Genomic DNA, 24,425 nt, shown 5'->3' with positions numbered 1-24,425 from the left:
AAAAAAATATGTATTTTTTGGCTGCACCACGCGGCTTGTGGTATCTTAGTTCCCCAATCAGGGATCAAACCCATGCCCCCTGCATTGGAGGCACAGAGTCCTAACCACTGGACCGCTAGGGAATTCCCAGAAAATGTCTTAACGCCAGAAAAGATAAATGAACTTTTAGGTCAAAGAAAATGTCTTAGTATATATTAATATATTCATCTTTATATCAATGCATTTGTAAAGCATAATTTAAACTTTTTATGGAGGAAGAGCTTTCAGAAGCCCCACTGGGGCCCTGCCCACCTGACCTCCAGGCCCACACATGGCTTTTGTCCATCCCAGGAACTAAGGTTCACTAACAGGAGGGTCTGGAGAACAAGCAGTTGTCAGATTTGAAAGGACACCGTCTGTGGAGGGGGTGGGTGTGGAAGGCAGGGGGTGCCTGGGCAGAGGAAGCAGGGTGGAGCGGGTGCTGCTCATCCCATTCTCCTCCTCACGCCTTCCTACATCCTGTAACCTGTCCATCACCATGGTGACCCCAGCAAGGCCCGCGGCTACTTCTTAGGACCTGTGACCTTGAACATGTTCCTTAGCTGCCCTGTGCCCAGTTTCTTTACCAGAAAAGCGGGGACAATAGCAGCCAATCTATCTCCTAGGGCTGTTGTGCAACCCCGCCTCAGTGTCTCTCAGTGTGCCCAGGACCACTTGCATCAGAATGAGTAAAGGGTGAACTTTGAGAACCACAGTGTGGGTGAGGCAGTCCTGGGACAGGACTCCACATCGCAAAGCCCATGAACGCTGACATACCCATGGGCTTCCTCAGCAGGGCCCACACTAGACTCCTCGGAGCACTGATTCCATTCAAGGCTGGTGCTGGGAGATGACGGGGAAGCGAGACACCACCGCTTGGCCAGGAGCTTGCCTCCTACTGGCGGGTGCTGGGCCAAGGACATGCCGGCTAGCCGATTCATGCCCTGTGGCTTCCGTCAATCCCTCCCCGCTACATTCCATTCCACCTCAGCTCCCAGCTCCGCTCCTGCCCTTGGGAAAGGAGCCTCCCCACGTCACCCAGCCCACCCGGCCCCTGAGTTCCAGCCTCTGGGGTGAATCTACAACTGAGGTAGTGGTCCGTGTGTGGGCAGCATGGTTCTGACTGCCCCTTGCACAGGCTCTGAGAGGCGTTTCATGGAGCCTCTTCTTGCGGTGGAGCCTGGGCAGGGGGTGAAATCCCAAAGTGTGGAGGCCTGCTGTGAGTGCCCCTTGGGTAGAGCAGGCTTGGGAAGGGGGCAGGTGGCAGGCGGCCTGCAGGGTGGTGTGGCTTGTGGGGTACTTTCTCCACCTGGCACGCGGGCGATTCCCTCATGTAAACTGCTGCCTGCCTCTGTCTGAGAGGACAGGTGTTTGAGAACTGAAATGGGAATGGGCCCTAAGGGTGCAGGCCCCACGCTCAGACCCGCTCCCAGACGCCAAGTGGGGAGCGGGGGTCTGGCCCGGGGCAGTGGGTGGGAGTGAGGGCCAACATCCAGGGAGGCTTCTCCCAGCCGCCTCCTCCCACCTGGGACAGCTGGTGGTGGGCAGCTGGTGGCTTCCTGCCTTCCAGGCGCCTGGGCTACCCCCGAGGCATGCACACAGTCATTGTGCCGTGTCTCACATGCGCTAGAACGTGACAGGAGCCTCTGACTGGGTCTGCTCCCCGTTCCGTGTGTGGTGGCCTCCCTGCAGGACGTGGGCGGAGCGGGCACTCAGGGGGCGTGTGCAGGACGAGGGAGAGGCGAGCGGACGGGGCCGGAGGGCCAATGGGGGACGGGCACAACCCTCTAACAGCAGGCAAGGTCCCGCGAGCTGCTCGTTCCGGAGAAGACAATGTGTTTAATGATTTCTGTGACCCAGAGGACGCCATGCAGAGCCTGGGCAGGGCCGTCACACGAAGTAGGCGGCCAGGGCCGACATCTTGTCCTTGGGCCTCCTGGTGCCTGGCTTCCCCGCTGGCCTCCGGCCCCGGCCCCGGCCCCGGCCCTGCCTCCTCCCAGGCCCGCGGTGCATGGGGTGGCAGGAGGCTGCGTGCTTCAGCTCCACCAGCTCCTGGAAGATGGGGTCGCAGAAGACGCAGCCCGTGTGCTGCGTGCCGTCGCCCGGCAGTGGGGACCTGGCCTTGTTGAAGTCGACGTCCAGCAGGGCGGCCTCGCAGGTGCCGCAGGTGTCGGCAGACACACGCACGCGGTGGGCATTCTCGAAGCAGTGCGCCACCACATTGCACCTGTTGCAGGCCACCCGCCACTTGGGGCCTGAGGTGGGGTCGAGCACCAGCACACCGCTCTCGCACTCCACGCACTGGCCAATGCCCAGCATGCTTAGCGAGTGCTGGCAGGTGGGGTGTGTGCACTCGTTGCAGCCTGTGCCTGGGGGGAGTGCGGGGGGTAACATTATGCACACCCACCTGCCCGCCCACCCACCCTCAGGACCTCCACCCCAACCCTCATCCCAGCAGATTGCGCTCCTCTCGCCCCGTGCATGCCGGCCCTGGGCTCTTCTTCTCTGAGACCTCCTTGACCTTTGACGTCCCCCCACTCTGAGGTTTCCAGACGGCTTCCGGACGGCCTCCAGCCAAGTCCACCCCCCCTTTACTTTGCTTCCCGTGGCCCAGGTGGGGCCATCTGCTGCCCTGTAAGCTGCTAGAGGGCAGGGATGTGTCTCTCTGAGAAAGGTGGTGACTGAGGGCTCACCCCTTGCCGGGGGCGGCCCTCTCCCACTGCATCCTCTCACTATCCCGAGCCCAGGAGCATGCCCACTGCCCAGATCACAAGTGATCTGACGACGGTCAACCATCCAATCGCGACTAGGCAGAGAGCGGCAGACTGGCCGGCTGGGCCCTGAGCAGTGCCCGAGCACACCTGGGTCCTTGGGGCCCTGTGCAGGGAGCTCAGGAGTGGTAGGCGCGGGGTCCCCTCAGAGTCCAGCGTGGCATGAGCAGGGCTGGTGCTGAGGAGGGACCACAGGTGCCCGGGGTACAGGCGAGCTAGCTAGGGAGGGAACGGCTCACCTTTCTTCATGTCTCGGAAAGGTGGGTGGTTGGAGCAATATGGGCACAGCGGGTAGCTCTTGCCCCGCGAGCCTGATGACCACAGAACCAGCTCGAAGTCGTCCAGCGGGCACCGGAGCTCCTTGTAGAGCTTGATGGTGCCGTTCTGGGGGAGGGTGTAGGTCTCATCACAGTGGGAGCAGTGCAGGCGGCTTGGCTTGGCCTGTGGCAAAGTCGGGGGGGGTGGTCACAGGTTTGCTGGGGCTGCCGACCCTCCTGCCCGCCCTCATTCTCCCCGAGACATAGGATACATAACACGTAAGACATAACGTGTAACACCTATAACACGTAACACATAATGCATGATGCTAATGCATAACACGTGTAGGTAGCACATAGTGTGGAATATCACCAGGACCTCTCAGGCAAGGATCCCTGATCACTGAATCTCAGAACACTTGCTCCACACGTACACAAAGGCAGTGCTAAAATCTCTGCACGTACATTAGTATCCGTGACAGCAAGGAACATGTTGTCAAGAGAACATGGACAGTGCGTGTTTCAGTGGCCTAATGGCTTACGTGCTGCTGGGGTCTGGAGGCAGCGGCGGGGGTTTGTTGGCAAAGCTGCCCAGGAACCCCCCGTCACTCCGTGTGAAGGCAGCTGGAGCATGGCCCACGGGGTGGCAAGACCGCCCATCTGTGCACACCTGCCCCGTGCCTCCCGGCCCCTCCCCCCTACCTGGATGTACTTCATGAACCGGTGGCACTTCCCACAGCGGGAAAGGGGCTTGCCGGTGGCCGCCAGGGGTGAGAAGGACACCTCCATCAGCTCATCCATGCCTGAAAGTGAGCAGGGCGGGACTCACACCCCGACCCCGGGGTGCCCACCTCCACGACAGCCGGTATACTGGGCAGGCTGGAGGGAGCTACCGCACGCGGCCAAGAGTCTGAGGGTAAATACGGCCACCCCTGAGGGTGGGGGGTCTTTGCGTCAGTAACTGAACGGCAAGCGGCAGCCCTGTTTGTCACACGATCCGCGTGTGCTGCACGTGCTGTCACTACACTCGCTCTGTAATCCCGACAATGGCCTGGAGCCCAGAGCCTGGATCTGGGAGCTGGTATCACTGCCGGAGGCGGCAGCCCTGACCAGGGTCCTCTGGCCGAGGAGCAGGGAAGAGGCAGGCCTCACCCGCGATGGAGTCCACGAAGTAGTGGAACTTCCTCTTGAAGACGTCCAGGGTGTGGCCCAGGACTTGGCGGTAGTCGGCTTTACCCTGGGCGATCAGGTTCAGCTGCTTCTCCACTGCACTGCGAATGGTGGGGAGCACCAGCTCCGCATCTGCGGAGTAGGGGACGCACTGTGAGCCCTCGTGCCACGGGGCCAGGGCTGCCCCCACCTGTGATCTCCCCCGGCACCCCGTGTGGAGTGGCCAGGACACCCCATCTCCAGGACAGTGTCACAGGACGAGGCTGGACCCCAGGGCCCAGTCTGCAGGGAAGAGCCCACGTCCCCCCTTTGTCAGCAGGGCGGGACTCACACCCCGACCTGCACTCACCAATCTTGTAGTAGCCGTGCACCAGTACAATACCAAGGTTGGTGGGCTTGAGCCGGCGCCCACTCTCCACGACCACGTAGTTACGCTGGCAGATGTTGTTGATGTGTACGGGGATGCTGGCATCCGTCCCTGAGACACAGCAGGGCCCTGTCAGACTTGGCTGCCCCTTCACCCCCGCCTGCCTCGTGGCCCCTGGTTCTCAGCCCTGCCCCTGGGCACCACAGGCCTTTTCTGGGCTGTCCTGTGAACCCAGCATCGATGTTCCCAGCTCAGAGAGACTAAGGAACTCCACCAAAGTCACAGAGCTCGGCCGCCTGCCCCTCACATCTGGAAATGTGCCCTCCTTGGCCTCTCCCTGTCTTGACCCTGCGGCACCCACACCTTTCCAGAACCAAGGCCCCAGCCCCCCAGATGCAGAGGAGCCTCCCTGACAAATTGTCCTCCAAAACCTGCCCGGGTTTGCCCGCTTGCTGGCTCCCGGTCCCCGGTGATCAGCCCCCAGGGCAGGCTCCCAGCTGCGGGGTGCACCTGCCCCAAAGACATCAAGGTCGTCTGGCACTGCCAGATGCTGCCTTTACTGTTCCTCGAGGTCCATGGCTGGTGGGATGAGGTGGGCCAGGCTCTGAGCCCCAGGCAGCTCTGCAGTGTTGCACCGCACACTCCCGCGGCATCTCCTGCACTCGGGCCACAGCCCCGGGGTCCCCGGTCAACAGGACCGCCCTTGACTGCTGTCGGGTGGTCCGTGACACTGTCTAGTGTGTGGCCACAAGAAGCCACGGACGTCCCGTCAACGAGAAGGGGCAGAGGGTGCTGTGTGAGCGGCGCCCACACCCGCAGCAGGCTGAGGACCACCAGGACCCACTGCAGGCACCCAGGCCCCTGGAAGCAGCAGCCCAGCTCTCCTGGTAAGGCCACCACTGTCACCAGGACCCCGGGCACAGGTAAGAGGCTCCCTGGCAAGGCACCCGCGGGACTGTTAGTGATGGAGCAAAGTCCAGATACCGTGGCCTGGTTGTCCCACAGCCCTCCAGAGCCTGTCAACTGTGAGGGGCCCGGTGAGCTGGGAGAGCCCATCAGGGAACAGGCAGCGCCCCTCGGAGCAAGCACCACCTGGGGAGGCGGCACCGGCACAAGGCCATCCCCTGGGGTGTGAGGCCTCGGGTCACAGCCCCTGGGCCTGGGGACTAGGAGAGACCCTCGCCCGTGAGACGTGTGCTTCAGCGACCCCACTTTTGAGCTCACAAGCTCCCCGGGTGGGGCACGTCCACTCCCCGCGCAGGGAAGCAGTGCTGTGGGAACTTGGCTTTCCTGTCACCTTGTGGATTTGTTCTGAGTTTTGTGTCCTCCCTGTGGGTGAGTCACTGGCAACCTGGGCCAACACTCAGCTCTGGGGGTGGCAGTTAGTGCCTGTGAGGGTGTGTGTTGGCCTTTACAGGCAAGGCCAGGTCCTGAGGTGGAGGCCTCGGCGAGGGCCTGCCCGCGGCCACCCTGCAGGCTCAGCTGGCCACACTGGGCCCCAGCCCTAGGACCCACCGATCCCAGGCACTGTGGACCCACCAATGCCATGCTTCTCCATGAGCGTGATGAGCTCGGCCTCCGTCAGGTAGTCAGGGGGGCTCGTCTGCTTCTCCAGCATCTTGACCTCAGCCACGGCGAAGGTGTCGCCCCTCTGGCAGGTGGGCAGGCTCTCCTCCAGGGGCACACTCTGCCAAGGCATGATCTCCGTGAAACCTGCGGAGACCGGGCGCCAACACTCAGGGCTGGTGGTCATGTCTGCGGAGGTGGGAGAGGCGCCCGCCTGGCTCCACCTACCTGGGGAGATGACGGTCTTGCCCGTGCAGGTGAAGCGCTCAGGCCCGATCCGGAAGGAGATGGTGCTCTGCAGGTACTTGCAGTCGTGGCTGATCGTGGCGATGAAGTGCCTGGTGATGTACTCGTACAGCCGCCAGGCCTCGCCGCCTGCAACAGGCGCGGCTGTTCAGTGCTGGGCTCTGGCTCCAAGCAGCCCCGGCACTCGTGCTCCAGCAGCAGGGCCTGGGCGCCAGGGCTGGCCTGCTCTAAGCCCTCGAAGGGGGAGGGGACATACAGGAAGGATCGCAAGCATCTCCAGGCCTTGGTGGCTTTTTCAGGCCCTGCTTCTGGGTGGGACTGCGCTTCAGGGCCCGACCTACCCCATAAGTGACCTGCCACCATCGCTTCAGATTGGGGCTGTGCACAGGGGCTCCTGTCTCCCTCTCCTGCCTTCTCCCAGCACGCAGGCCACCAGCAGGGCCTCGAGAGTGGGAAGTAAGGGCACCCCATGGTTGAGCCTGTCACCCTGCCCCGGTCTCATCCCACTCCATCTGTGGTCTCCTGCCTGGCCTGCTCCAGCGCCTGCCCGCACATCACACACCTGCCACCACCACTTCACTCCTGTCCCGTCCATGGCGACAGAGCACAACCTTCAGGTGGCCCCTTCACTGCAGCCGGGGCCGGTGGGGGCCCACACTGCTGATGGAGCCTGACCCCGTCCAAAGGTGCCATGTAGCCAAAGCTCCTCACCCGGCCCTCCTGGGAAGCTTGAAGCGCGCGTGCGCGTGCGTGTGTGCGTGTTTGCACATGCGCAAACTTCTGGGGGGAACCCCCATACCTAATTCAGCCTCCGTGGCAGACTTCATGGGGGTGATGGGGGGATGGTCGCCAGCGTCGTGGCCTTTCCGTGGGCGGTTGATACCTTCCGCTAACAGCTGCTTCACCTGAGGGGAAAGCCCGGAGCAAGGCATGAGCCGAGCATGGCTGCCAACCCACATGGGAGGAGTGGCTGCCCATCCTGGCCTGGCCCGTGGGGTCCTGGCCTCACCGTGTCGGCCCAGTAGGGGTGGTTGGCCTGTTGCCGCAGAGGGCCCTTCAGGTCGAAGCTCTCGGGGTAGTGGGTGGTCTCGGTGCGCGGGTAGCTGATGTAGCCCTGCGTGTAGAGCCGCTCTGCGGTCTGCATGGCGTGCTGTGGGCCCATCCCTGCCGGACATGCAGGCTCAGCAGCCCGGACACCAGGAGAGCAGGCACCCCCGGGCCAGGTTCCCAGGCTCCTGGGAGGTGGGGGCCACACGGCCTGATCCAAGGCCAAGCTCCCCCACCAGGGCGGGGACACCCCAGGGTCACCCTCGAGATGCTGGTAGCCGTACTGCTGAACGTGGCCTTCAGAGCGCCTGTGTCCTACTCGGCCTGGGGTCACACCCACACCCTATGGTCCACACGCGCCCTCTGTCCTGAGCCCCCGGGTGCGTCCGCGCTCACAGCGCTGCAGGGCACTGATGGGGGTTCGTGCTCCTGATCCTCCCCAACCTGCAGAAGCTGGCCTCAGCGAGCGGTCACTCCATGTCATCGCTGCCCCTCGAGCATCCCTGGAGGTGCTGCCCTGAGAGGATGGTGCCCACGGTTTCCTGAGACTGCAGAAGGGCCACCAATGCCTGGAGGCTGCCAGCTCCAGACCATCCTTCCAGCACAGCCTTCTCGCTATGCTGGAAACGAGGCTCAGGGCCACGTCACAGCTGTCACACCTGTCGAGTGCTCCGCCCACACCTGGCCTCTCCCTGCACCAGGGACGCCACTGCAGCTGTCCCCCTCAGGTAGCAGCCATCGTCACAATCGCTATTGTCAAGACGCCACGTGCCTGCCCCAAGAAGTCTCCTGGGGGCTTTGAGGCAATGTCCACACTCACCCAGGGAAGAGCTGGCCACACGCAGCATCTCCACAGTGTTCAGGGCCAGTGGCCTCTGCTTGGCCTTCTCCTTCCTGCTCGTGGCCTCCACCTGGGGGACAGAACAGATTCACACATGGGTGCAGGGAGACACCATGACAGGCTCAGGACATGTGGCCAAGGGTCTAGACTCTTTTACCCTCCCAGCTTCTCCAGTTCTCTTCACATTGGACTCAGGACTTGAATGAACATTTGCTCAGGCCCAGGAAGGGAAAATGAAAGAAAATTCTTTTCCAGGGAAACAGAAAACCTGGAGAAAAGGGGAAGAGTCAGGAGAAAGGGCTGCATATTTGAAACCCAACAGGAGCCAGCGTCTGCCAGGCCACGGGGCTGGCGGGGGGCGCAGGGGGCCATGGGGTGAGGGCTTGTTGCAGGGGCAGCTGCTTACCCCTCACTACGCCCACTAGTGTTGCTACACCTGCCAATTTGTCAGGAGAAGCTGGAAATTGGGATTTTTTTATGTGAAATCTCCTAACTTCTAAAAGTGGGTAACCACTTTGGAACTTGGTAAATACCATGCACTTTAAGGAAAATGGTGGTGAGTAACCACCGTCAGCCTCTGGGCTGAGCAGCTGTCAGAAGAGATGACCGTTTTGTCTGTGGCAAGAACAATCCAAACCTCTCAACCGCCACCCCTCGCCCCTGCCAACCTCACGTGGACCTGGCCAGGGCCGTGCCCCCTGAATTCCGGACAGATGTGGGGCTAACACTGAGGCCAAGTGGTGTCTGTGCAGCAGGGGCAGCTTGGATCACGGGCGGAGGGGAGGGGGCACTCAGACGGGGTGGCCATTGCAGGTAGAAGCACGGGGCAGCTTTAGGGGAAGTTCTGGAGCCTGAGTCAACTGCCCTGGGCAAGGGGACGCCCAGGAAGGTTCAGGAAGGAGGAGAGAAGGCGGCTGAAGGAGGCCGGGCGAGCCTCAGTGACCACGGGGGCCGTCACAACTGCAAGGCATAAGCTGTCACGGCCACGGACATGCCCCCACCCATGCGGCCAGCCAGTTGCCAGGTGGCATCAACCTCTTCCTAACAGCCACGCAGCCCATGCTTTCCAATTTGTGAAAACCTGAGTAAGAAACGTAGCACATGAAGGCCACGAAAGCTGATGACCCAGAGACGCCCGTGCTGGCTGTGGGACCTGGGCGGGTTCTTGATGTGCATAGGGGCCTCTAGTTGTTAGCCTGAGGTGTCACAGAAAAGGGACATCTGGGTGGAATCCCCTCAAAGGAGGTAATGCCCACAGGGCACGTGGAGGGCTCAGAGCAGGCACGTGGTGCACGGCAGCTACGGCCTGGGCAGGAATTTCTTAGGGGGAGCGTGTCGTGAGTAACCATTCTTCTGTCTAAAAAGTGTCTGTGTTCCAGAAAGGCAGAGAAAGATATGAGCCTAGGTCAGCAGAGTCTTCCGAGGCCCCCCCCAAGGCAGGTGGGACTGACGTGGGTGGAGCAGCCCACCTGGGCCTCCTTCTCCAGCTTGGTCGTATTCAGGAACATCTGTGCGATCTCCCGGTCGAACACGCGCACTCGGTCCCAGTCCAAAAGGAGGGATCGGTCCTTATCGGCATCCACCTGCAGGAGGGGAACAGGAGAGCCCGGGAGAGAAAGCATCCAGGTGAGCCAGCGCCAGCAGGGAGAATCGGGGCAGACAGAGCTGGTCCTCGCCTGGGCCCTGCCTCTAAAGTGTCTCGGCTGTACCTGTTCAGGTACGCAGCCGCAGATGTGCAAGTTGAGGCCCAGCCCCTCCCCAAGTGGAGGCTGCTCTGACACGAGGCCTCCTTGCTGAGATCAGCCAGATGGCCTCAGGAGGGGAGCCTCAAGCCGAGGCTGAGGTGTCCTTAGGGAGCGTCGGAGCCCCCACCTCTCATCCCCTAAGCCCCGCTGGCACTAGATGTGGTCCCACCTAGGAGACCCCAGCCCTGTGTTGACTGAAGTAGCTCTGTATTATGCTCTAAATCTTACAAAAACCTTCCTTTTTACTTGGAGCAGGGGTTCCAAGACTTCTTAGAAGCTCGAAAGTCAGCAGCCCGTGGCCCTCAGTCCAGTCCTTGGACCTGACCACCCCAACCGTGGGCCTGGAGGGTGACCTCACCCTGAGCTGCCAGAGCGTCCAGGCCTGGCCTTGTCCTACAGCCTCCACGAAGGCTGGGGGCCTTTCCCTGGGCACCCACAACCACTTCCTGATGGGACAGCCACCTACAGCTGTGCCCTTGGCCTGGGGACTATGACAATGATGATGGAGGCTCTCAGAATCCATACCCAAACCCGGAAAGACCCAGCATGAACAGGAAAAGGAAGTGAACCTTGGCCTGCAGCACCCAGTAGGTCTCCGGTTTGAAGGACTGGATTTTATCATGTCTCTCCACACAGAAGCCCAGCGTGGGGGTCTGGCATGGCCCGAAGGAGATAAGCGAGCTGTCTAGGTTGCCGTATTTCCCCTGGAAGTATTTAGTCTGAAACCTATAAAGGGGGGTGGGGGGAGAGGAGGACATTTCGATCAAACATTCACTCAAATACATCATCGTTAGCTGCTCGTGGGAGTCGGGCAGGAGGCTGGCTGGCGGGTGTGGGAGGAGGCCAAGGTAACTGCTCCCTGCTCAAAAGATGGAGAGGGAAGAGCGGAGGCTCTGTTCACCCTGGCCGGAAGCCCTGTTTTATTCCGTGCCCCTCCACCCCCTCAAGACCTGCCCACCCTGCTTGTCGAGCGGGGACCTCTGTGGTCTGCGTCAGCTAAAGAGACAGTTTTCTTGGGGATTTAAAAATGCTGACAATCTCCTGTCGCCGACCAGGCCTGGGGGGAGGCCGGGAGCCAGGCGAGGCAGTGGCCTGGCCAGGGGGCCGGCGGCACCTGGTGAAGGCGCAGCCGATGCGCAGGTCCAGCTCCTGCCGTGCGTCCACTGAGAGTGCCTCGTTGTGGTCGGGCTCGCCCAGGCGGACCATGGCAGTGCAGATGTCTGTGTCTGTGATGGAGCTGAACCGGGCCCGGAACACTGTCTTCTCGCTGCTGTGGGCCTGATTCATGACAGGCAGCACCGCGTCCAGGACCTGGGGAGGCGGCCGGCTGTAATACCCACACCTCACCTCACCTGGGTGCCAGGCCCCCTCCACTGCCCTCTCCTCCTGGAGCCTCAGTCTCCACGGGCCTCCTGCCATGCGCTTCCTTTCCTTCTGTTCACCGCTGTGTTCAAAGCCCCTTCCTACTGCCGCCCCCTCTCTTCCTACAGTGGTTTCCACCCCTGAACCAGGAGGCGCTACTGCCGGGGACACAAGGGACCCCAGGCTCCAAGTCCACCCCGCTCCACCCACTTTCCCGCCTTCTAGAGGAGGGAGTGCTGGGAGGGCCGAGGGGATTTGGGAGACTTTCCAGAGACTGGAAGAAAGACAGAGAAGGGAAAAGAAGAAGAAAACACAGTGGATAGGAGTGGGGGCCGGTGCATCTCCGGGCTAGAGCAGGGTGGGGGACCTGGGGGGCCTGGAGCCCAGACTCACTAAGAGTTAGTGAAGGCCATGCAGCGGGAGGGGAGTCGCCGCTGGAGCCTGGCCATGCAGCTTCCTTATGGGGAGGGAGTGGCTCCGTTTCTGAGGGGAGAAAGCCCGTGAGCTGCCAACATTCTCCACCCCAGACACAAAGGTCCCTGGGGAGGAGCAGCCCTGCAGGGGAGGGGTCGGGAGAGGGGTGTCTGGGAACAGTTTCCTGAGGTGCCAGGTCCCAGGTGAGAGCTGGGGTGTTCCAGCCTGAGGGGCTCCTGCGGGAGGCAGGCCTGGGAGCTGCCACCTGCTTCCAGCCTGAGGGGGGGAGCGCCTGGGGGCTGGCGGAGACGGGAGGCGGGAGGGTACAGCTTGGGGGGCGGGGGGAGAAGGAGGAGGTATGTGAAAGGGTGTCAAGCAGCACTGGCTGAAGGTCCCTGCGTGGCGCCGGGAGGGTGGAGGGTGCGATGCTCAGAACCCACCCTCTCCTCCAGGCAGTCCTCCATCTAGGAAATCCTGCCCTTCCTCACAATGTGCCCTTCAGGCAAAGGGACACTCCCTCCCCTGGGCAGAGCCCGTGCATCTTAAAATATCTACAGAATCACCAGAATTGAAGCCGGTGCCGTGGTTCCCCTGGCAGCATCAGCCCCAGGAGGGGCATGACAGTGGCAGGAAGGCCGATGTATGGACCCCCAGCCCCCTCACCTCGAAGCAGATGTTCTCTCCCTCCTTGTCGCAGTCCAGCCACAGTACGATGTAGTCACAGCCTTTGCCCTCCACCTGAGCACAGCACATGGGGATCACACCTGCCTCGGCCCCCAGTGCCTGCCCATGGCACCCCTGCCCGGCTGGCGGAGCAGAGCCCGGCCCCCGATCACCCTGAGCCCTGGAGCCCAGGGCAGGGCCTAGGCTGAGCCAAGGAGCTGGCTACAGTCAGGCTGGCTTAACCTCTCAGCAAAGAATTTAGTTCAGAACTGCTGTTTTTTGGACAAAAAAGTTATAAATGCCACGTGATCGTAACCTCCAAAACCGCATTTAAAAAAAAGCTAAAATGAAATAACTAAGTATTAACAGTAGTTGTCTCGGATAGCGAAATTATAATTAATTTTTCTTCTTTTTACTTACTTGTATTTTCTAATTTTCATCACATGTATGCATTTGTTTTAAAATTAGGAAATCACTACCACCAAACTATTTTAAAAGCAGGATGTTGCCCCGGGTGCCGGGGAGCCCAGGCTGACTGTGGGGGAGGAGTGGGCCTAAGGGCACCTGTGGGGGCGGGCAGGGGGTGCTCCCTCACGCTCAGGACGCACCTGCAGGAACTTCACCATGTTCAGCTTGGGGTTGGCCTCCTTCTTCTCCGTTGGGGCCTGGCTGAACAGCTCGGCGGGGTCCACCTTGTCCCACTTGTTGTACTTTCCTACAAACACAGGCACTGGACGTCAGAATCACACTTCACGCTTCCCGGGACTTGGACCCCAGGAGGAGGGTGGGGAGGGCGAGGCTCGGAGAACCCTTTGCCCAGAGCAGGACCTCCCTTCGCCTGAGCTGTGAGCCGACAACACACTTGAGCCACGCGTGGGAGCTGCTCCCGGATGTTCCCCGTGGCTGGGGGCACCGCTCCTGGCGGTCTCACTGCCACTCATGCCCTGTCTCCTCCTCCAGCTGGTTTCTGTACCCTCTCCCCGCCCAGCACTTGGCCGGCCCTCGACAGGTGCTCAGCGGATCCCGGGGGCCCTCAGTGTCCTCAGGCCCCCCGTCCAGCGCATCCCCCCCCACTTCTCTACTTGGCATTCGGGCCTCATGTGCCCAGCCTGTAGGCTTCCTTCTAGGCCTCGCTGGTCAGACACAGCAAAGTTCAAGCCCCAGCTCCCTGACTTCAGGGTCCGAATGCCCTGCCGCAAGGGGAGCAAGAACTGCCGAGGCTTTGCTGTGAGCGGCCCGTGCTCAGTGCTGCACCTCCCGCCCCACTGGGGCCTCAAACAGTCCTGGGAGGCGATGGCACTGATCTCAGACCCTTCACACACGAGAAGCAGAAATGCACGGAGGCCCAGCTCCGGTGCAGCGAGGGTCAGAGCCCAGGTCGGACCCACATCAACTGCGACCCTGCACCCAGCCCCACTGGGTCACTGATGCTGGCCTTCCAATCACCACTGACTGATTGCGGGACAAAAGTCATACTCGGAGGGGCAGCAGCCCTCTGTGGAATGCCTGCACGAGCCAGGCCCCTGCCCAGGTGGGGACCACTGCCTCCACTCTGCACAGGAAGGTGCAGGGCAGACAGTGACCAAGGGGCACCACTGGGACAGGGACCCCAGGTCAGCTCTCCACAGTCTGCTGGCCTCAGGACTCACGGGTTCTGGACAAACCTCTCTGCCCGGAGCCTGCCCTGGGCTCCAGCTGGACCCTGGGCAGCACCAGGCAGGGCTCCTCAGTGCAATGGAGGGTGGGCAGGGGGGCAGAGGCTCACCCAGGAAGTCCAGGGTCATCACATGACCACAGACGGACGTCATCTTGAAGCGGACCAGCTGGCCAGTGAAGGTCCCGGTGTACTCGTGCACTGAGCACGTCCCGTTCAGCCCTTTGCGTGAGGACATGCTCCCTGCAGGAGAAGCACAGCCATGCGGGGACCCGGGGCCCTGACGCTGCCTCTTGGAGGGCCGGGGTCCCCTCCCCACAGTGGTCAGTGACAACATTCCTCAGGCCGCAGCAGTCACCGGGTGCTGAGAGATCTAGCGGCTCTCAGGGGAAACACGCAGAGCTGGGTGTGTGTGGGGGCCGGGAGCGCCCCCTCTGGACGCTCAAGAGCAGACACTCTCGGGTCGTTCTCTGCATTTCTGTGTTCACTCCTGAATCTGATTTCTGCCCCTTTCAAACCCTACTCAGAGGTTCCCCAGAGACCCCCTAACTATCGAACTCCAGGGTGACCTCTCCACTCCCAACCAATGGCCTCTTCCCTGAACTTTCTCGGCCTCTGGGGACTGGGCACTTCCGGGGTCTCCCTTCTCCTTCAGATGACTTCTCAGCCTGCTGCCCTGGGGTCTCCTCTTCCTTCAGCCACTGGACTGAGGGGAGGTCAACGTGGACGCCTGCCATCTCTGGGTCCCCAGCACCCACCAACCACCCAGGGGCCAGGGTGAGGCAAGGGCAGGTGTTCTCTTTCCCAGTGCCCTGGGGTCTCAGGGGCACGGCTCAGCCTCGTGGCACCATCAAGTGGCGTGAGGGGCATGGGTGCAGCTGCAGCGGGGTGTCCACAGGGCGATGGTGCCGATGCCCATGGCATGGCCTCAGCAGACTAGGCCGGGTGGGGTCCTCCCAGTGGACTCTTTCTGCGCAAGTTAGCAGGGCTCATTTCTGCTGCTCGTGACCGACCACCCTGCCCGGCACAGCACTCATCCAGTGGCCTGCCCGGCACAGCACTCATCCAGTGGCCTGCCTGCCACGTGCTGCCAGCTGCGCCTGCACCTTGTGGGAGCCCCGGCTCACGCTCAGCGTGGCAGTAATCGCACCCCACAGGGACTAAGTGACTAAGTGACCGAGGGCTTCATCCACGCCTGCTGTCCTGAACAGACTTGACTCCAGCGGGCTGGGGCTGCTTAGGAAGAAGAAAGGATTGACCTGCAGAGCAGGAACGCCCACGCTCACAGATCAAAGCCGTTGAGAGCGCTGGGGCTGCCCTCCTACCTCGAGAGAGGATTCTGGCGATGGACTGGGCCAAGGACGGCTTCTCAGCCACCATGAGCACCGTCTTCATCTCGTCTCAGGCTGCCAGCACCCTGACTCACTCTGCTCTCAGGGAAATGGCAGTGAAACAGCTCACACACTGCCCTAGGGCAGCGTCACGCTGCTGCCATGCCAACTCCTAAGAGAAAAGACACGCAGAAAACAACGATGCTTCCAGTGGAACCTCTCCCTTTAAACAACAAAACAAACCCGAGGCAAGAAAAAGAAACTCGGGGAAACGTGAAGGCACCTGACAGACAACTGCCTAGGGCAACTGAACCGGATCGGGACCACGGCTTTGTTTGAAAAGCTGAGGTGGCCCCATGACCCCAGGCTGATTTTGTCCCCAAATCCATGCTAGGAAGCCCTGGGGGCCTTTGGGCCTGGCCCCCCTCCCGTGGAGCCGTCGTTTACCCCCAGGGCTGAGACGGCATCCTCACCTTGGCTGAGCATGAGGATGCCCTGGGCACTTTACCCAATGCAGATGCCCAGGCTGGGCACCCATGTCCTCCTGACTCCCGACTGGGCTGAGACCCACTGGCCAGGAGATCCAGCCCCCAGCAGAGCTCGAGAGACCCTTTGCAAAAGGCTCTGACCTACCTCCCCACTTGCCCTGCCCCACCTCTCACTTTGCAGGCCAGGTTCTGGCTGGTTAAATTGGACATTGTCGTCTAAAGAAAAAAATACATCTGTTTGCTTGGAATGTTCCACGGATCCTGGGGAAGGCAGCTCTACTGTCAAAGGCCCGGCTCAGGCACTAACTCTTCTTCAAAGGGTTCTCCCTCTTTTAGGGAAAGACAGGATGGATCCTTTTCTGTGAGCTGTTTATTCATATTTGCACCCATTTTTTCCAAGAGGGTTGCTGTCTTATTTAGGAGTCATTTAGATAATGAGGAAATTAGCCCTTTACGGTATGACCTGATGTCCAAAACATTCCCCCAAGCAAAGTACAGCTGGAACGGGCCTGTACTTATGTCACCAGCAAGGGTTGCAGGTGGTGGAGCTGGGGGACAGGCAGACCCGGACGTGGCTGGTGGAATTTGACCGGAGCGACTTGATGACGTCTCTCAAAACTACGAGCATGTGGCCGTAGCAGCCCCACATCCAGGGATGAGCTCAGGGATCCCACATGATTTACAGAGCACCCACTGCACGCTCAGTGTGTCGCCCTGTGCCATGAGGGGCAGAGCAGAGCAGGGGCGGCACAGGGCAGGCATGAGCTGTGCAGTGTCCGGGGGCAGAGTTTCAAGGCGGCCCAGGGACTCCCCTTCCCTCACCCACAGAAGCCAGAGGCCAGAAGGGGAAACTGGCAGCAAAGGGAGTTTCCCATCCCTTCCAAAGTAGGAAGGACTTATCCTAAAATGTTCCCTTAGGTTTTCTCACTTCTGCGTCACAAGAGCAGCCAGCAGTTATGGTGTAATTGTCCTGCCAGTGTCCTCGGTGGGGCAGCAGGGTCGGGAAAACCAGAGATCAAGTGGCAGGACCTAAACACACATGCGCAGCCCTCATCCTGTCCAGCCTCCGTGAGCATCCTGGGTGGAGCGGCAGCCCTGCTTTGCTTCCCTACAGCACTGACCACTATACCCGAGAGCCTCTCCAGCTACGTATTTATTTTTTTGTCTCACAGTTCCTAGAACGTCTGTAAACTCCAAGAGGACAGGGTTGTTACTCTAATGACAAGTAACAGACGATGAGCAAATACTGACTGAATAAATAAAAGAGCAATTTTACCTGCAAAGTGAATAATAAAAATACTTTCTTTGATGTCTAAAATTGAAAAACTGACTTTAAATCTGTAAGAGTATTGCAAACATTTCACCTACTCAATGCTCTTTTTTCTTTTTTTAAAAAAATTATTTTTGGCTGTGTTGGGTCTTCGTTGCTGTGTGCAGGCTTTCTCTAGTTGCAGCGAGCGGGGGCTACTCTTCGTTGCGGTGCGCGGGCTTCTCACTGCGGTGGCTTCTGTCATGGAGCACGGACTCTAGGCACGCGGGCTTCAGTAGTTGTGGCACGCAGGCTCAGTAGTTGTGGCTCGTGGGCTCTAGAGCGCAGGCTCAGTAGTTGCAGCACTTGGGCTTAGTTGCTCTGCAGCATGTGGGATCTTCCTGGACCAGGGCTCGAACCTGTGTCCCCTGCATTGGCAGGTGGATTCCTAACCACTGCGCCACCAGGGAAGCCCCTCAGTGTTCTATTTTCCATGGTGTTTCTGGAAGTTTTACATCTCCACTACTCCCCTTCATACCTAAGGATCCTAAATACTCTTCCAGTAAATAATTAACATATTCTTCTGTAAAGATCCCTTTAGAGACAAACATTTTGCCCTAGCATCTTCAAAGGGATTACCTCATTTATCCAGGACAAGGGATACAATTGGACAGTCACAAAAGTCACATCAGCATCAGTCCCAATTTCAGAGCACCTGTCCACCTGTCACTGTGTAGCTGCTATTCCACAGTTGATATGTGGCCTGTCTCCAGCAGCTCTGGCTCTAAAGAAACAGGGGTTCTGGTTTAACAGTTTATACTCCACTACTGCGTGAGTAGTTTGTAACCTCCTGAGTACCACTGCTTTATTAGGGGAAAAAAATCACTTTCTTTAAGGATATGGAATCATGGAATCCTGGGGGAAGGAGTCTTGGTGATGATCCAGTACAACCATCTCAAGAGAGAACAAACTAAGACCCAGAGAAAGCGATTTTCCAAAGGTAAGCTGGGAAATTTACCAAGTTGGGGCTGAAACTCATGCTTCCTTACTTCCAGCCAGGTACTTTTTTTTTTTCTTTTTTCTTTTTAAAATGCACCAGGTTCCACCTTTTAAAAGATTTTGGCAGTCTTAACTGATTAATTGCCTGTGATAATCTTGGGGCCTCCCTATTTTTCCATTAAGGCACATCTCCAATTTCAAAATGGAAGCCAATGAGAACAGAAGCTGAGAGCAGTGGCTTGCAAACTTCATTTATACACCATCTTAATACCTCTGCCTTATGAACATTATTATTCACTTAAGTTTCTGCCTTGAAGAAAAAGCTTAAATACATAAAAAAGGGAAATTTCATAGCCTCTTAGGAGCTGAAAGCCTGTAATCAATAACCAGAACTACATTCTTTCCAGTAACCTACATGGCCTGTCAAGTTTGATCTTGTTGCCTGCCAAAGCTCCGAGCCTGAAGTTTGTCGCCTTATTTCAAAAAGGGAGATTAGCAAGTGCTAAGAGGATGTTGACAGCAAACACCCCAAATTAGGGCTGTAATTAAGAGGGCTGAAAGTCAAGGAAAGTAGAGGTTAGCCTGTTCTTAGCCTGTCAACTCACCAGCGATACCACAATGGTACGTTTCCTTGGGAGACACGGTGGATAAAGTCCTTCCATGTCAGTGTCTTATGCACAGGTGGATTCATCTTGGGAGTGGAGGCCTAGCAGTGGTCCGCACGGCATTTACAGGCCTAGGATTTCCCACCTTAGTGACTTTAGCAAACACCTATGGAGTCAGGGAAAGAACCCTTTCTTAAGCTCCTCCTTTGCAGGCACGCTACAGCTGTAAACGCTACTTTGTTTAATCTTGCTAGCAACCCTACGAAGCCTGTGCTGTAACTTTTTAAACTATGAGTAGACTGAGGTTCAGAACAATACAGACTAGTGTCAGTGATCTTTGGCAAGTCTCTAGGGACTCCATGGCTCGCTGGCCACCAAACCCGCGTTGGGGTGACTTTCTCACGTCCTGTTCTCACAGGCTGAGCGACAAAAAAGGAAGACGAGGCCACTGTGAGAAAATACTTCCCAGGATTCCAGCTAATTTGTCCACAAAAGTGCCCTCGGCACCCCACCCCCCGCGTCTACACCAACTACTCAGAGAAGCACACCCCGGCGCCCTCCAGACCGGACCGGGCCGGGGACGGCGGGCGACGCCTGGACTCCGACCCTGCCCGACGCGGCGCGGCCTCTGTCCCCGCCTGCGACGCGGACCCCGCCTTGGGGGGCTGCGGGGAACTCGGCGCGGAGAGGCTCCAGCCGCAGCGCCTGCTCCCTCCGGTCACTCCCCGTACCCACTGGCCCGGGAGGAGGCGCCGAGAATGCAGAGCCCGGCCGGGACCGGCTCCCAGCTGCGGGGCTCGGCCCACACCCCGAGCCGCCCGCCGCCCACTGCTCACCGTTCGCCGCTCACCCGCGTCCCGGGTCCCGCTCCGCTCCGCCTCCCGCTCCCGGCAGCCGGAGGCGACCTGCTTCCGCGTCCGTCTGCGGACGGCGTCCCCCTCTGCCCTCCGGCGCCGCACGCCCGTGTCCACAGGTTCCGAGGCTCGCGCGTTCCAGGGCACGTCCTCCAGTGGGCCCTAGCACGCGGGGGCCACACGGGTCCCCAAACCCCACCCGACCCCTCCCCGCCTGGGTCCGCAGAGGTCCCCAAACCCCACCCTGGCCAGGGTCCCCAAGCCCTCCACCCGGTTCTTCCTCGCCGCGGGGAGGCAATAATAATTATCTACAAAGATGAAAACTGGATGTTAAGCATGAAAACATATATACTGCTAATAATTAAACTAAAAACTAAAAACTACAGATGCGTGTATAGCAGCTTCTTTCAATGCTATAAACATTTGTGGAATGAGTGAATGAACTATGTAAAACATATCTGAAGATGAATTGGAAAATAAAAGTAATTTTTTGTGTTATAGCAATAGGTTTATGGAAGGTTTAAAATAATTTTCGTGGCTTTATTTTAATATCTTTTAAATAATAGCGTGCACACAATGCCTTTGCTACCTTAGACATTTCCCCCAACTTGCCTTTATTGGAAGACTAGCCCTTATAGTCTGGAAAAAGAAAAATTCTACGGTCAAATTAAGATTGAGAAATGCCCCAAAATTGAGTCACACTGAGATTTCACTTTCAAAACAGAACTCCTGGTGCAAACCCATTCCTTGGCAGGTTCTCCATCTCCAAAATGGCAACTCCATCGTCCTGGTTGCTCAAGCCCAGTGCCTGCAGGCATTCTGGATTCCTCTCTTTTTCTCACCCGTTATCTATCACTATGTTCAAAATATATCTGAGATCCTATCAATCATCCCTGCCTTGGCTGCCACCATCCTGATCCATCTGTCTCCACACAGCCCCCACTTAAGGAGTCCAGGGCTAATGTTGGATCCCGGGTGCCACCAGTTGGCAGAGAGGAAAAACCAGAGCTCCTCCATCATTTAACCCAGCTCAGGGGTTCATTCTGCAGAGCAGGGGGAAGGACTTGAGGCCTGGACACCCAGGGGGCGCTGAGTGGTCTGCTCTGGAAGCCTGGGGGTCTCCATCAGCGCTGAGAAACTGCATTTGGCCTGTGCTCTGTGCCTGGGCAGCCCTGCAGCTGAGTCCTCCCCACAGACCTCCCAGGGAGCTGCCGTCAGGCTGTCCTGGTGACCTTTACGTGGACAAATGACTCAGAGTCAGAGGGACCCTTAGACCCTCCTTACTTATGCATGGGTGCTGGGTGTGGTGGATGATATGGCTGAGAGTTCCTAGGTCTCTCTGCTCTCTGATTGGGCACAGGCTGGACCACGGTCTTCATAGTTCTGTTAATAGTCTACACCAGGACTTCCATGGCAGTCCAGTGGTTAAGACTCTGTGCTTCCAATGTGGGCGGTGCAGGTTCGATCCCTGGTGGGGGAACTAGGATCGCAGCGCGGTCAAAAAAAAAAAGTCAACACCACCCCATGCTTACTCTGTTCTAGGCACATCTCTATTTTTAATGCATTTGATTCTCGTTGCAACATTAGGGACTAGATATTGTTATTATCTTGATTTTATGAGGAAACAAGTCACACAGGTGTAAATGACAGAGCCAAGTTTCAAAACTAGGCAGCTGAATCCCAGAGGCATTTTCCTGTTTCTTGTGCTCACATCTTACTTATGTCAGCTCCACATGCATGTCTGCCTTCGTGGCTAACTATGGTATACTGATAGACCATAAACCACTGTGACTTTTACACTTGGAAGTCAGTTTGGCTGGACCTATATATATTCTTTTTCAGATTCTTTTCCATTATAGGTTATTACAAGATACTGAATATAGTTCCCTGTGCTATGCAGTAGGTCTTTCTCATTTATCTATTTTATATATAGTAGTGTATATATGTTAATCCCAAACTCCTAATTTATCCCTCCGACAAGGAACATTTCTAATAGGTACTCTCTCCTAAACGCTCCTGTTAAGGGTTGAATTTGCCGTGTGTGTGCGTGTGTGTGTGTGTGTGGATTCAGGGCCAGGGAAGGCTGGAGTCAGCAAGCAGTGCCTGTAATACCCTTTCGTAAGCATCAGGGGGCGCTGTGGGCACGTCCCTGAGAGATGCGGAGGCCGTTGCACAGGGGCACCAACTCCTGCCTCCCGGTGCTCAGTGCCCCAGGGGCCCAGCGCTGCCTTCCAGTGCCTGCCCAGGGCACCCTTCGCGGGGCCATCTTGACAGAACGCAGGGAGGGCGGGCCCGGCGCTAAGGAGGGGAGCTGATCTGCACAGAGAGGACCTCCTCTCTTCACTGGGGGGGCAGGTGAGCCGGGCTGCTCACCTCTAGCAGTGGGGCCTCAGTAGGGCTAGTGTTAGGGCTTTAAATGCTTACGGAAATTCATAGGGAAGCCATCTAGACATGGGGCTTTCTTGGGGGGAAAACTGAAAAATTTAGAGATTCTATTTCTTTTTTAAAAAAATATTTTTTCGTTTATTTATTTATTTACTTACTTATTTTTGGCTGCATTGGGTCTTCGTTGCTGCACGCGTGCTTTCCCTAGTTGCGGCGGGCGGGGGCTAATCTTTGTTGTGATGCATGGGCTTCTCATTGCAGTGACTTCCCTTGTTGTGGAGCACAGGCTCTAGGTGCACGGGCTTCAGTAGTTGTGGTACACGGGCTCAGTAGTTGTGGCTAGCAGGCTCTAGAGCGCAGGCTCAGTAGTTGTGGACCATGAGCTTAGTTGTGCCTCAGCATATGGGATCTTCCCAGACCAGGGCTGAAACCCATGTCCCCTGCATTGGCAGGCAGATTCTAGCTGCGCCACCAGGAAAGTCCCAGAGATTCTGTTTCTTTAGCAGATATAGGACATTTTAGATTTACTATGTATTCTTCTGTTTCTTTTGGGAAACTGATTTCCAAGGAATTTGTCTATTTCATCTTTGTGGTCAATTTTATAGGCGTAAATTTATTAATGTTATTCCTTTAAGTCTCACCCTCCCCTGGACTGGGTTGTTCTCCATCTTTTCCCATTTCCAACCCAACTGTCCATTTCCGTCTGAGGATGTCACTGGGTGTTATTCTATGGGGTGGCATGGGCCTGGGGCAGAGCAGTGGCAGAGTCCAGGCCCATGTCCTGGGGCAGCAGGGGCCTGGTGGGGCTGTCCCTGGGGCCTGATCAACCAGCCCCCAGGTTTCCTGTCTGCCAATATCTCAGGCTCCCTGGTGATGCAGGGGGTGGGGGAGGTGAGGACACGGATTCCACACCCAAAAGAACAGAGAGACAAATTATTTTATCAGAAATAAAGGGAAGGCAGAGTCAAGATGGCAGTGTGGGAAGACACAGAGTTAGCATCTCCCCACAACTAGGGCACCTGCTGGCTGCTGGTGGGGGACTCTGATGCCCAAGGAGACGGGAAGAACCCCAGAGTGAACCAGTAGGACGTAGGGGGGCTGATGGGGGAGGAGAAGTGAAGGCCAGGCAGGATCAGCGCCCCTGAGGCCGGGGAGATCAGGAAAGGCAGGCAGGAGGGGCCCTCCCAGACCCCAGACCAGAGGAGCAGGAGAGTAGAGGAGGGCGTTTGTCCCACACACTCGAGTCCAGGAAGCCTGCTGGGCTCCCAGGTGAGGTCCCCTGCCCTCTGAGACCACGGTTGGGGGGCACCCCTGGGCCCCTTCTGTTCCTTGAGCCTAAGCCCCAACCCCCACAGCCCCCAGGGCCTTTTTCAGCCCTGTGGGTCCTGAGTATTGGCCCTGCCAACCGCCCAAACCTCGCCCTTGCTTAGGCCCCGCCCTCCACAGCCAAGGCCTTTCCCCCCCTTTCTTTTTTTTTTTTCCTTTTCCCTCCTCCTCTTTTTTACTATTGTGGTACTGATGTACCTTCTGGTTGTTGATTCACCTCTATTTTTATTTTTATGTTCTTTTTAACATATCTGTTAGTTTTCCAGTCTTATTTTATTTTTTACTTTGTTTTGTTTTGTTTTGTTTTTTTGCCACCCCATGCGGCTTTTGGGATCTTGGTTCCTGAGGCTGGGGTCGGGCCAAAGCTCCTGCGGTGGGAGCCCCGAGTCCAAACCACTGGACTAACAGAGAACCTCGGACCCCAGGGACTATTCATTGGAGTGAGGTCTCATGGAGGTCCTCCTCTCAGCACCAAGACCCAGCTCTACCCAATAGCCTACAAACTCCAGTGTTGGAAGCCTCAGGCCAAACAACCAGTAAAGCAGGAACACAATCCCACTCATAAAAAAAAAAAAAATGAGATGGCAAAAAAATATGTCACAGATGAAGGAGCAAGGTAAAAACCTACAAGACCAAACAAATGAAGAGGAAATAGGCAATCTACCTGAAAAAGAAGTCAGAGTAATGATAGTAAAGATGATCCAGAAACTCGGAAATAGAATGGAAGCACAGATTGAGAAAATACACGAAATGTTTAACAAAGATCTAGAAGAACTAAAGAACAAACAAACAAAGATGAACAACACAATAACTGAACTGAAAAATACACTAGAAGGAATCAATAACAGAATAACTGAGGCAGAAGAACAAATAAGTGAGCTGGAAAACAAAATGGTGGAAATGACTGCTGAGGAGCAGAATAAAGAAAAAAGAATGAAAAGAATTGAAGACAATCTCAGAGACCTCTGGGACAACACTAAACGCACCAACATTCGAATTATAGGGGTCCCAGAAGAAGAAGAGAAAAAGAAACAGTCTGAGAAAATATTTGAAGAGATTACAGTTGA

At 57.4% G+C, this 24,425-nt stretch overlaps 1 protein-coding gene across 5 annotated transcripts; it reads right to left on the bottom strand.

The window, feature by feature from the left end:
• Positions 1-248: 248 nt before the first annotated feature.
• Positions 249-19,716, bottom strand: TOP3B (DNA topoisomerase III beta). 5 transcript variants are annotated; one of them, XM_036823667.1, is made up of 18 exons: positions 19,630-19,716; positions 15,447-15,624; positions 14,233-14,364; positions 13,076-13,182; positions 12,468-12,542; positions 11,143-11,339; positions 10,598-10,754; positions 9,753-9,866; positions 8,263-8,353; positions 7,405-7,559; positions 7,195-7,300; positions 6,378-6,524; positions 6,123-6,296; positions 4,566-4,694; positions 4,199-4,348; positions 3,749-3,849; positions 3,029-3,230; positions 251-2,387 (listed from the first exon to the last, which is right to left on the bottom strand). In XM_036823667.1, the coding sequence occupies exons 2-18, from the start codon at positions 15,514-15,516 to the stop codon at positions 1,909-1,911; spliced, it is 2,586 nt and encodes an 861-aa protein (XP_036679562.1). In that variant the 5' UTR covers positions 15,517-15,624; positions 19,630-19,716; the 3' UTR covers positions 251-1,908. The 5 variants fall into 5 exon arrangements, with proteins under 5 accessions (XP_036679566.1, XP_036679562.1, XP_036679563.1 ...); XM_036823668.1 differs by having other exon boundaries at positions 19,644-19,704; XM_036823669.1 differs by lacking the exon at positions 19,630-19,716 and adding an exon at positions 18,794-18,926.
• Between the last annotated feature and the right edge of the window lie 4,709 nt (positions 19,717-24,425).

The sequence above is a fragment of the Balaenoptera musculus genome, chromosome 14 (genome assembly GCF_009873245.2).
Source record: "Balaenoptera musculus isolate JJ_BM4_2016_0621 chromosome 14, mBalMus1.pri.v3, whole genome shotgun sequence".
Taxonomy (NCBI): Eukaryota; Metazoa; Chordata; class Mammalia; order Artiodactyla; family Balaenopteridae; genus Balaenoptera; species Balaenoptera musculus.
Note: the sequence above shows the minus strand (reverse complement) of the source record. Positions and strands in the feature narration are given on the sequence as shown.